Source organism: Gymnodraco acuticeps, unplaced genomic scaffold (assembly GCF_902827175.1).
Source record: "Gymnodraco acuticeps unplaced genomic scaffold, fGymAcu1.1, whole genome shotgun sequence".
In the NCBI taxonomy this organism is placed as follows: domain Eukaryota; kingdom Metazoa; phylum Chordata; class Actinopteri; order Perciformes; family Bathydraconidae; genus Gymnodraco; species Gymnodraco acuticeps.
Genome location: NW_022989974.1, coordinates 3,098,167 through 3,110,805, shown reverse-complemented (window position 1 = coordinate 3,110,805; position 12,639 = coordinate 3,098,167). Strand labels below are relative to the sequence as shown.

General features: G+C 40.4%; 1 protein-coding gene across 3 annotated transcripts; it reads right to left on the bottom strand.

Moving 5' to 3' along the window:
* Positions 1–662: 662 nt before the first annotated feature.
* On the bottom strand, positions 663–9,704 carry LOC117543038 (sodium- and chloride-dependent GABA transporter 1-like). 3 transcript variants are annotated; one of them, XM_034211053.1, is made up of 15 exons: positions 9,368–9,704; positions 7,966–8,346; positions 7,599–7,730; positions 7,327–7,427; positions 7,057–7,166; positions 6,782–6,914; positions 5,961–6,095; positions 5,765–5,868; positions 4,987–5,111; positions 4,692–4,804; positions 3,898–4,029; positions 3,685–3,787; positions 3,312–3,412; positions 2,981–3,148; positions 663–2,863 (listed from the first exon to the last, which is right to left on the bottom strand). In XM_034211053.1, exons 2-15 carry the CDS (start codon positions 8,192–8,194, stop codon positions 2,429–2,431), a joined length of 2,121 nt encoding a protein of 706 aa, XP_034066944.1. In that variant the 5' UTR covers positions 8,195–8,346; positions 9,368–9,704; the 3' UTR covers positions 663–2,428. The 3 variants fall into 3 exon arrangements, with proteins under 3 accessions (XP_034066944.1, XP_034066942.1, XP_034066943.1); XM_034211051.1 differs by lacking the exon at positions 9,368–9,704 and adding an exon at positions 9,029–9,133 and having other exon boundaries at positions 2,429–2,863; XM_034211052.1 differs by lacking the exon at positions 9,368–9,704 and adding an exon at positions 8,835–8,938 and having other exon boundaries at positions 2,429–2,863.
* Positions 9,705–12,639: the final 2,935 nt, after the last annotated feature.

Sequence of the window (12,639 nt, the reverse complement as noted above, 5' to 3'; positions counted from 1 at the left end):
ACACACACACACACACACACACACACACACACACACACACACACACACACACACACACACTCAAATGCACAGAATCAAACACACAGAGCCATAAGAGGTTGTGGAGATGGGGCGTGTGGGCACGCCAGGCCCCCGGGCAGGAGCTGTTCTGTGGGGATGTTTTTCATGCCGAGGCCTCTCTATCAGCTTGTATTTCTGACACTTAATAAACCGCAAGGAAGGGCTAGAAACAATTTTCTCTATTTCTCTTTTGACGTTTCATTTTACTGTAATGGTTATTTCCCTTTTTCACCCATGGTAGAATAAAGCTAGTGACGGAGGAGGTTTTGTTTGATTTTACACGTCCAACATGGGTTCTTTCTAAATACACAAAAAATGAATCCAGCTATATAACACTTTGTACTGAATTCCACTTCATTCCTGCTGGTTAATGTATTGGTCTTACATTTTTCTATATGTTTGGCTTGAAATACACTAAAGACAACAGGGTTCATCTACAAGGGAGTAAACAATAGCCAATTACTGCTAGAGGATTCAGCGCAGAAAACGTCTTTTGATAGGATAGTTGAGTTGACCTAATTTCCTGATAACAGTGTTGAAAAGCGTGGGGTTGCTACTTGAGACACACATGCTTAAGGGACATATGCCAGGCATATATTGAATTTATATTTTCTATAATTCTTTATTTTTTCAGTCTTTTTCTGTTTGTATAACATAACAATCGTGCTTTATCATGTGACACCATTTAAATACATATCATGTTTATATTATGTTTTACATTAGGCAGTGAGACAGTTAAAAATATACAAAACAATATTGTTTTACTAGACTTAGTTTCTATTTTTAATATAATCCTCAGTATCTTCATTGTCATCATCATCTCGTATATTTCTGTAAGATATGTGCTTTAGCTTCTGTGATCAAAATATTATTGCAGAAAACAGCAACTCCATTTTTTCAACATTTAGACAATAACTTCCAATGTATTACAGACATTCACAGTTACATGTTTTACACAGTACAGTTTTACAACAAAGTTCCAGAGAAAACTGTGGTAGAGTAACTTTATACAAAATTCACAGGACATGAACTGTAGCCATTTCACATTTTCGCTCAGTTGTTTTGCTTTTCAAAGTAAACATGTTCTGTTCAACCAGATGCCTTTCACAGTAGCTGCCATAGAAGCAAACTAACATTGTCCTAACACGCCATGGCAAAAGTCTGGGGAAATTAAAGCTTGTGCTTTTCACTAGTAAAGCAAAGACAACATAAACAAAAAGAGAAACAGACCACTTGCTTACTGGCCTGGACTTATACATCTACATATGTATTGCTGAATACATATTGATCAAACTATAATTGATCATTACACATAAAAAAGACTTTACTTAAACACAGAGTTGGTCCAGGTTTTTGTGCTAGCATACAAAGTTGTATTTTGTAATTCTGCCAGTCATGTAAACAGACTATGGCTTTGTTGAAATTGGTGTATTGGCTTAAGGCCTTCTCTCTTCTTCTTTTTTTATTGTTTGTCAGGAGACATTTCAGAAAGTTTTCACTGATGTTCCTGAGGAAAGCATGCAAGACGTAAACAGGATTGACTGTCAGCATGAAGGGATAGTCAATGTTTGTAAATCACTTCTCTAACCCCGTGCTTTTTTTTTGTTGTACTTCTTTGTACCCTGTGCTTTGCCAACCAAACACTAAATGGCATAGTTTTTGCTTTTGTCTGCCTATTGATTTTGGTCCTCCATCACAACACATATAGTATAAAACATCCTAAAAATAATTCTAAAAATGTTTCGATCACATAAAAGTTTTCCCTTTTTTTTTACTGAAAAAAAAGGAAGGAAAAATAACAGTCTCTCTCACACACAAAATATTTTGCAAGAGCTCCTAAACATGAACTTCTTATTGGCATTGTGCTTACTCCCCGTTTGTCTTGTGGCCTGTAGTTTACCTCACAGAGTGCAACGTTTGGAAAAGAGACAACTGTGTGAGGTTTAGTAAACATCCACAATAAAATTGACGACATCCCTTCCACTTCAATGATGTCAATTTTTCACTACTTCATCTACTATATTCACACGGTATTTACTTGAATCATGAAGATATTCAACAGATCTCTAAACTATATCTCTGTTTTTTTCTTTTCTCACAGTATTACACAGTATGTTTACATTATTTATTTTTTTACTCAGATGTATGGTTGTATTTGTCAACACTAACAGTCTTTGACATTGTTTTCTGAATGAAAACCAACAATAAGACATAATTGGTTTGGTTTTTACAAATGCAGAAAAAATTAAGGATGAAAATCAGTTTTGATCACATATTGCCCCTGGAGGTAGGTGAATCAATTAAAATCTTGGAAGTCCTTTGTAATGTTCTCTTTTGTCAACGTGCTCCATGAGGGTTTCTTTGTTGTCTACACATTGGCCTCTGCATTGGTCAGGTTAGAGGTCGGGCTCGTTGGGTTTGGGGGGATAATAGGCTCCGTTGGGCTTGCTGGGTTGGGTGGTGGGACGGTCGGGCTAACAGTTGTGATAGTAGGGTTAGCCGAACTGGCCGTGGTGGTGGCGGTGGTGATGGTGACAGTGGGACTAGTTGCCGGGTTCACCGGGCTAGTGGCAGTGGTTGGATTTGCTGGCGGAGGGGCCGGGTTAGCTGGAGTCACAGGGCTGGTGGTGCTGACTGGAGCTGGAGTGGTGGGGCTGGCAGGGTTAGCCGGGGCCGGGCTGACAGGGCTGGCGGGGTTGACAGGGCTCGATAGGGTAGCGGTGTTGGTTTCTGCCTGCTGCTCAGGTCCATTCTCCAGAGGTCGCCTGACAACTGCAGGAGGGTGGAGCATTATCCTCAGTCGCTGGTAGAGAAGAACAAAACAAATCATTAAGGGGTTAACTTGCAGAATCAGAATAGATAGAAATATGGTGAAACAGGCTAGCAAGACCTCATATTCAACATAAAATACACTTCTTACCTCTTTGTAAGTTCCCTTGAGTCCGAGAAACATATAGACCATGTATCCTGGTATGAGAATCATGGAGGACATGGCCATGAGCCAGCCCACTCCCTGACCCCAGCCTGGGTACACATAGTCTCCCATTTTGAGAGGAACCATTTGTATGGCGCTGAACAAGAACACACCCTGTGGGAGACACGAGACGCTTTATGCATCCTGACAACACTGACTACAGGCAGCACTGTCTCAGTGCGACATGGCTGCAGGCAGGTAATATTGACTTTATTTATTGTTTCATTTTTCATGTCATGACATTAGATGTACGGTTGTATTAGTTCAAAGTACTCACACCAACAATGAGAGGGGTGAACACGACCCAGCACAGCTTCCACCATATACAAGGCTTGTAGCCAATCATCTCCTCAATGTTGTCGTAGAACTTGTCCACACCTGCGAGACAAATGAATCTATGATCAAAATATTCATAACCAATTTATTTCAATTTTGTGCCGGTCTGCCATGCATGATGATGAGGACGGTGAGGTGGATTACATGAGTTCTCCTGACCTTGAGGCTGAATGACGTTTGAAGATGCGCAAACATGTCTGGATAGGTGTGACACTTTCTAACCTTCCTATCTACCCCAACTTTTCACGTGTGAGAGTAAGCTACCTTAATCTGTTAAATTGTAAAGAACATTTGAATGTTTTTGTGACACACACCGTAGAACCAGGATATGGAGATGCATTCAAAGAAGACCAAGAACAGGAGACACATTCCACTGGCAGAGTAGTAGTCAAACAGCTTGAACACATAGATTCCACCCTGGTTACAGAAAAACAGGAAAAGTGTTACAACTTCAGTTACACAAAGTAGATGCCTGCGCTGCATCTCATTGTGTGTCATTAATAACAAAAACGGCGCCTCTGCTGTACCTGTGTGATGTTTGAAAGTCCAATTATATAGGACACGAAACAGACGGCCGCGATGAAGATCTCTCGCCTTCCCCTAAGAGCTCTGGGATACTCGTCCACCAGTGCAGTGATGAAGCCTTCAACAGTGCAAAACTGAAAAAACAGAATAATAGAAACACAATTAAGATAGTGTGGACATGTGCACTATATGCATCTGCTGCTTTTTTGTTCTTTACCACAAATATGTTTTCAATACATACATTGTTATTTTTGTTTATCTTGTAGAGGTCTGTGAATGTTTTGTAGAAACTTTTTTTTATTCAGTGTTATGTTGGTATTTAGGTTGACTGATGATGATAAAGAGTTGCTGTGTGCACTGAACCATGGGACAGAAACACTAACCTAATCTTCTGAATGACCAAGCATCCACTTCTTGGAGGCCATTCTGGCAATAGCTCGGATATGCAAAGACTATTTACCCAATTTACAATTTGGTCATACATTTGTGTCTTATACTTTGGAGTTCTTGTGGTTATATAACTGCATTACATTTTGTTTGTTTGTTGATGTGGCCATATTCGTACTGAAATAGCATACACAAGGGTAAGGCACACAGACAGGAAGACCTGCGGCACATAGAGGTGATATAATTGCCTTAAAAAGACCTGACAGCTGATGTCAAAGCTCAGCTATATCTGTCCGTAAGGAGCAAATTGCATGCTTATCATGCAGAGACCAGGGGTGGGCAGCATGATATGTACCTGCATTTAAATATTTAGGTCAGCCCATGAGCAGATCATCCCCAAGCCCCTTACCTGGCTGTCTATCCCCAGCATGAGCAGCATGGAGAAGAACAGAATGGCCCAGAGAGGAGACACGGGCAACTGGGTTACAGCCTCAGGGTAGGCCAGGAAAGCTAAGCCAGGACCTGGATAGCAAATAGGAGAATCATATTTCATCAGGGTTATACTGATAGTACCCTGATATGACAGCAAACACACACATTCACATAGAAGTGATGATAAATGCTGTATTAAGTAGTCAGTATCAATGACAGTGCTCCTTTTTTGTGTGCAGCGACAGAAACATTAAAGAAGAAGAACATCTTACCTGAAGCTGCTACGTCTGCTATGGGTCTCTTTGTTACATTGGCCATGAAGCCAACAATAGAGAAGATGACCAAGCCAGCAAACATGCTGGTACAAGAGTTGATGCAGCACACAATGATAGAGTCTCTGGAGAGAGGAAACATGAAATAGACCCATTGATATCGTGACTCTTTTCTTTCTCTGTGTTAAGCTTCCATAAACATTCAACATCGCAACGAGACTGAGGTCTGAAAGGGTAGTTGTGAGGATAAATCACTGCTATTAATTTATTTTGATCATACAGATGTTTGAACATGTGTATTGTTTATGACAGACTTAAACAGATCTTATTAAAGAGCTAATGATAAATCATGAAAATGATTTCATGTAGTTTTCATAAATGTAGATTTAGAGCGCACAAAATAAACACAATTATTTTGATGTAACTAATTGTTGATGTGACCTAGAACCATGGTGCTGCAGGAGATAACATTCAGGCTTTGCAATCACAGTTGTTATTTTCCGCCCTCTAGCACGCACATCGAGACGAGAAACAGCCTTCTCCTTAGATTGTTATTCAATTCATGGCAGCGACTCACATTAATAAGACCCTTAAAGGGCTCTTACAAAGTATCATTGAATATGGTCTTTAATGGGAGCATACAATACAGTTAAATAGCAGCAATTTAATTACCGCCATCTTCAGCCATTATGACTTGCTCTGATTAAATTCAATTTGCCAGCGTTCTTTATCTCTTTCTCAGAGATTATCTTTAGTCGTGAATCATCACCAGTCTTACCTGTAAACATTGTTTTTGAAAGGGTTATAGCTGCCCAGAGCTATAAGTGACCCCAATCCCAATCCGTAGGAAAAAAAGATCTGCGTAGCTGCATCCAGCCATACCTGACAAAGAAGCACATCATTTAGCTGCATGATGCCGAGCTCTCCTCTTTCAGGCATGCAGTACATAGGTATGAATGATATGCATTTATTACCTCAGATTCTTTGAGTTTTGCGAAATCAGGGGTGATATAGAACATAATTCCATCCATAGCGCCAGGTAGAGTCACCCCACGGATGAAGAGAATAAACAGCATGAAGTAGGGATATGTAGCTGAGAAGTAAACGACCTGTACAATGTGAGACAGCAGGATCAGCATCATTACACCACTGAACTATAAGTAAATGTATGATGCATACAGAATTTAAACATTTAGAATTTGAGCACCATACAGACATTTTCATGAAGGTTTTTAAGATTTTCTGTCTTCTTCCGAATAAAGAAAACATCTAAACAGATAAAGAGACCAAATATTTGGCAAATAATTCCCTGGAGCTTCACTTTCAATTGCTATGTGCGTTTATAATACTGTGCAAGCAATTTGTGAGCAGCGTGTGCAGGGGGATGGGGTATTTTGTGACCAAAACAAATGTTATTTGCCATGGACACGTGATGTACTAGACTTTCGAAATGTGGCATCACAAGGGAGGGAAACTGCTCCAAGTAAAGGGAGAGGAGGAAACCAGATTGTAGCGTATGCTCCTCCTATCATGAATCCACACTCGGTATAGACACCGTGTCAGGAGAATTGGAATTAGAGGAGCCACCATGAGGCAGAGTGGGATTAGTGGACATGAGTGTTTGATGTCTCTTCTCTTATTATAAAATCAGTCTTGACAACGCTGACTGCAGTCTAAATGAATGATAAGGTTATATTAGACTGATAAATATTGCATTGCTGTCAAATTCTGACATTTTTTGGGTAGCAGTATTTCATAAGATGTATTGGATACCGACATTTGGCAAACGTCTTACCTTCCCTGTCCAGGCAACCCCTTTCCAGATACAGAAGTACACAAGGACCCAGGCGATGGCCAGTGTTATTGCCAGTGGCGCTCGAATCTGGCCTGGTTTTTCCAAGCCATCGGTCATTTCATGCATGTTGCGCCTGTAAGTCAGAGCGAGCAACAATGGGACTATTATACACACAGGGAAAAAAAGCATGCAGCAGAGGAGGCTCTCTTGTATGTGTATCTGGGATGCAAGTTCTGCTGTTGTTAAAGCAAAAAAGAAAGCAGTCAATATCTTACTCCCAAAACTCCACCACTGAGCTGGTGAGATTGGTGGTATCTACAATGGAGTAGTTTGTATAACATTTCTCTGTGTTCCAAGCGTTGTGACATGAGCTCCATGGAAGGTCCTGCAAAACAAAAATGATGGTGTTTTTTCCTGCTTGACACTTTTATGGATGTTACATTTCTTACACATATCACAGGCTATAATTCCTAATGAAACAACCTTGACCCTATGTTGGTTTTAGCTTTTTTATGAATCGCATGAGCATACTATGTAATACTTACATATGTGAAGGAGTTGTACAGGTAGTAAATGGCCCACGAAATGATTACAATGTAGTAAATGTTTAGGTAGAAGGACACGACAGCTGCTGCAAGGCCCACACCTATCATACAGAAATGAATTAGGCAGTGTAAAACTATCATTGGATATATGTGTTATTTGGCCTTTATAAATCCTGACTTAAATCATTGAAAGCAACGAACACCATACATATTTTTAAGACAGGCCTCATATAAAGACACTTTTGTCCAAAAATATTTTTTGTGAAGTATACCTTTAAACATAGGAGCCAGTTTCCACACACCAAGCCCTCCAATAGAGGTGTATTGACCAAGGGAGGTTTCCAGTAGAAACAAGGGCATCCCAGCAAATATTAGGGTCAAAAAATAGGGAATCAAGAAGGCTCCTGCATGGATAAAAGTAAATCAAGTTATACATTAAAAAAACAACAGTGTCAACTGCACTGACGCATCACTTAAAACACTTCAGCACAATGTCTATTAATTATGGTTCTAAATATATGTGATAGACTATTTTTTATTTTCATGTATTCGACACTGTCAATGAAATGCTTCAATATGCATCATGGAGCTGAATGGGCCATGCAGTTTGCTTAAATTAGCAGTGAAAATATTGTTTACCTCCACCGTTTTTTCCACAGAGATAGGGAAATCTCCATACGTTTCCCAGTCCAATTGCATAACCCACACACGACAGGAGAAAATCAAATCTCCCTCCCCATGTTTCTCTAACAGGCAAATCCTTTAGATTCTTCTCGGATTTCACGTCCAGTGACTTGGGCTTGTCGTTAGTGGCCACCTCGTTCAGTTCTGTGACCTGTCCGTCCGTTTTGGTGCCGTTCGTCGCCATGTTTCTGGGTTTTGCAAAGGTCCTGGCAGTCGGACGAGAGGCTTCAACACCAGTCCACGTAGACAGCAGCTTCGCAGTTTCTAGAGCTTACCCGTAGATCAATTGTCTGGAGGTGAAGCCTGTGCACACACGGCTCTTCAATCGCCGTTAACCTGCAATCGTGAATAGAGCATTTGGTCGGTTTTTTCAGTAGACGCTAAAAATACGGTCACTTGTAAAGCAAACACATTTTCCACTGCATTTATTTACTCCTCGGCAGGTTCAACAATGCATTTGAATTACTAAATAGCAATTAAAAGAGGCACTCATTTATACTGAAATATGCGTTTGAAAACTCGCACTTATCTCATGAACATTTGACCGCCTGACACATTTTCACATTCTTATCGAACTCAACAAACACTGATAAAAAAAACATCGTTGGCAAATGCTGGATTTGATCCCATAACTAAAACGCATACGACATATTTCGCGTCAATTAACAGCATCCAAAACCAGATCAGCACACACATGATCGCCTTAACAAAGTCTGCAATTAATACAGCCACACACAATAAGTGAAATGGATGTTTCTGACAAAAAAAGAAAACTTTAAGACAAATTACACGATCCAAACATGCACTCCAAGCGCAAGACGCACCGCAGCAATAGCAAACAGCCGGCGATAATAACGCATTATAAAGTGGAGTCCAACAATTCCCATGCAGACTCTCCAAACAGTTATCCACATACAAAATTGCAAGCAGAATTGATACGGAGAGGTCTCAAATAAACTGGGACACAAAACGCATACTAGAGACAAAGGGATGTCCAATGAGTAAAAGCTTTACGCACCAAGCTGCACAAATATCCACCCCATTCTATGCGCTTAATTGAGAACTAAACATGTTATCAAACGCACGAAATAGCGTCTCCACATTTGCACCATCCAATAGACGAGCACACAGCGATAAATTCGGCATTTAATTGGCTGTAGCGTGTAGGTGCAGAACTCATCGTGCAGTCATTATTGACCCCAGCAACACACTGACAGTCTCATTCACAATTTAATCACACGCACAATCGCTGCAACGACCCATTAAAAAAAAGACATGCATTAACCAGACTCGTTAGTATGAGGTTTCCAAACACGCACACACGCAGACTCAATATTTCACCAACCAGTTTACTCACAATGAATCTGTGTTGTGTGCCGCCGAGGATACGCTGCCTGCCACAAATCTCGAAACGAGGTATCCTTAGATTCCTCCTGTGGATGAAGTTGTAAACTCCCAATATTTCTTGGAACATAAATAGATGTTACTTCCATTAAAAGACTTAAAGGGACCATGCAGCGTTAGAGATGTCCAAGCAGGAGCTGTCCAGCGGGGAGCAGTACTGAAGACCAGGAGGAGGAAGAGGAGGAGGAGGAAGAGGAGGAGGAGGAGGCTGAATCAACACGGGCAGCAGCCGCTTCGCCTTGTGCGACTGTCTAACATCAACAACCAGAGACTCAACTCCCATCTACACAGCCTCAATGTCATCTCAAAGTCGCCCCCCTCTTCCTCTTCCTCCTCCTCATCATCTATAGGCTACACTGACATCGCACTTGCAGTTTTTAAAAAAAAATATTTCAAAAAAAAATGTTGTACTCTTTCCCTCCGTTTTCATAACAAAAACCTATTCACATGTTTTGCCTTGACCTATAGCCATTCACGTTTTGCAATCCTAAAAACTGCAGAAAAACAAAGACTATCCCAATTTCAAAGTTCTCAAAATTGGTCACTTTTGGGACTTTTTTAAAAGGTATTTAATTCAGGTTATTTACCTCAAACACTTATAGGATTTGACTGTTTTTAAAATGCAATTGTCTCTGCGCCCAACAACACAAAATACCCCCACCCCCTCCACAAAAAGAGCACCCCCTCCCCTCCAGTAATGAAATTTATGGTCGATGTGCAAAATGGAAACATATGGGGGGTAATATAAGCAGCATTATCTGGTCCAAACGCGGACGGTGAGGCCAGTCAGCGGCTGTCTGCAAATCTGGCAATAAAGGGAACCCGTCAAAAGGGAGGGAGCAGTGTCTGGTGTCTAACTCAGCGTCCAAAACCCGGCGTCTTCCACAAATGAGGGGAAGAAAAAACTCGAGGACTATAAATATGAATAAAAACATATTTAAAGTAAAAGATCAACTGTTTTTAAAATCAGCGGGAAAACACACGGGGGAAGAAGTGTTCACGTGGACACCTAATCAGCGAAAAGTGGATCCAGCCGCGGATTTTTTATCATGTTTTTTTTTTTTTACAGAAACCGTCCGGAAAGTGATTTACAAGAACTACAAATGACTTCAAAGAGAGCAGATCGTCAATTTCAAGAGCAACGGTAAGTGATACTAATGTAAACGGGCCCACTTGTTTGATTTAGGCTACTTGAGTTTTTAAGTTTCTCTTCAGCTCAGCTGTTTTTGTTGCGTGAACTGTGATGTCACGTTGGCTTGTACTTGTTTGTGATTTACAAACTTTTCTACATTTAAAGGCATGGTATCTGTTTTCAAACTCCACGCGTCCTGGCTGCTTCACTTGTCAGAATACGAATGGATACGTTTCAGTAAGGTTAGGGAGTGCACACTGACTGTTGTGCAAACTTCTGGAAAGGCTCTGGCGGAAGATCAGGAGCGTTTAGATTGCAGTGTGAATTTCCCTATCACAGGCTGAGAGGGCACCAGATGGCAAACCAATGAGGGGTGAACTAACCTACTAAATGATACCACATGAAATGCAGCATTTAAAATCCCATCTGGGTTGCAGTCCCTGCGGACATAGGGTGTGACACATGACACATATGTATACACCTGCTGATGGAGCACACATGCATGTCCAATAGGCTGGTGACATAGCTCAGCCAGTTGACCTGCTAACCCCGCAGCTCTGCTTTGATGCAGCTCACTGCCCTTTTTCTCCAGCAGCCCACAGTCTGCTAATTTCAGACGGAAGCTCGTATTTGGCTGTTGTACGGGCTCCATTAGGCTGAGATTACTTGTCTTTTCTTGTAATGGCTTTTAAAGTGTGACTGAGATTGACTCTTGTCCCTCTTTACCGGCCCACTGGCAGAATGATGTGAAAAGTGCTGTGCTTCACCTTAGTTGTTTCATAATGTATATTGGCAAAATATGTTTAGAAATGACAGTAAATAAACCTAAAGTTAAACCTAAACATGTCATATAAAAGCCTAAAAAACACAAAATATAAAAAAAGAAGATAGGTCCAATTCATCTCATGTATTTCTTAATTGTGTTTTCTAAGCTCAAGCTACATTTGAAAAACACGAGATCATTTTGGATCTAACTGATATCCTTTGTGTCCCAAGCAGTACAGGCCACTCTACAAGACATTTTCTCCCATATACTGTTACATAATCTACCTTGAAATGATTGCTTTAGCTGCTCATCTTCGTTTAATTCTCTGAGCATTTCTCACTTTTCAGAATGCATTTTCATGGACTCATATTCCTCAACACCAGCCTGCAATTTGAGGCCACAAAATGAACTGATTAGCATGATGATTAGTCATTAGTATGCTAATCATAAGCAATTCACATATTTTATTCATATTGTCGCAGACTTGTTTTTCTCCTTCTGGTAAAATTGTGTACACAGCCCTTATTTTTATATTGTAAACATGCAGTCAATCTGGTGACGTTTGGCAATCACCAGTGAGTGGTGATTTGTACACATAGTGCATCTAAACTCAATGTTCCAATTTGTACTTACAATAGACAAAGATAACATAAATGAAATGGTAAAGATGAAAAATAAGAAAATATTGCTTCAAACCCCATTCAGGATAAATCTGGTTGCTTAAAAGTTGCTACATAAAAACAAAAATCTGCACAATACAATTCCCAAACAAGAAATCACTTGCTGTTTACAAAACCCTTTTTGTTTTGACAGCAAGGCAGTCTTCAACAGAGTATTTGAAAGATAAATATGTCTTATTAGGTAATCCCACAAAGAGTTATGCTGTCAGAAGCCTGGATGTGCTGCCTCTTTTCTGTTGCTGTCTGCTCATTGTTTTCATCTGCCTCTAACCTGGATTGTTCCTGTACATCCTTCTTGACTTGCGAGCACCGAGAGAGTGTAGAGTATAATACCGCTGTGGTGTACCACTTGTGTCTTGATGCTTAAAGGGATTGGAATATTCCACCGGGGAAGTAATGCATAACTGAATAACCGCTCATTCAATATCTTAATGTTAAGCCTTGATGTCATTTGGCCCACCCAGGTATGAGTTATCACATTTACCTCACACTTGCTGCACTTAAACCCCTGAGACAGTCTCTGCATGTACAGCTTTGTTTCATTCTGAGTCAATGCATTGTGATATGTGTGTAGCTTCAGATATACTGAAATCATTTCAAGGCTAGATGCTCGTATTTGTCTTTGCTTCTTTAGTATAGCATTTGTT

Coding starts and splice junctions, on each gene's coding strand:
- LOC117543038 (XM_034211053.1), bottom strand. CDS start 8,194: ATGGCGACGAACGGCACCAAAACGGACGGACAGGTCACAGAACTGAAC. Junction 4,030..4,691: donor TGCTGGGGATAGACAGCCAG/GTAAGGGGCTTG, acceptor CTGTTTTTTCAG/TTTTGCACTGTTGAAGGCTT. Junction 3,149..3,311: donor TCACCCCTCTCATTGTTGGT/GTGAGTACTTTG, acceptor TGTCTCCCACAG/GGTGTGTTCTTGTTCAGCGC.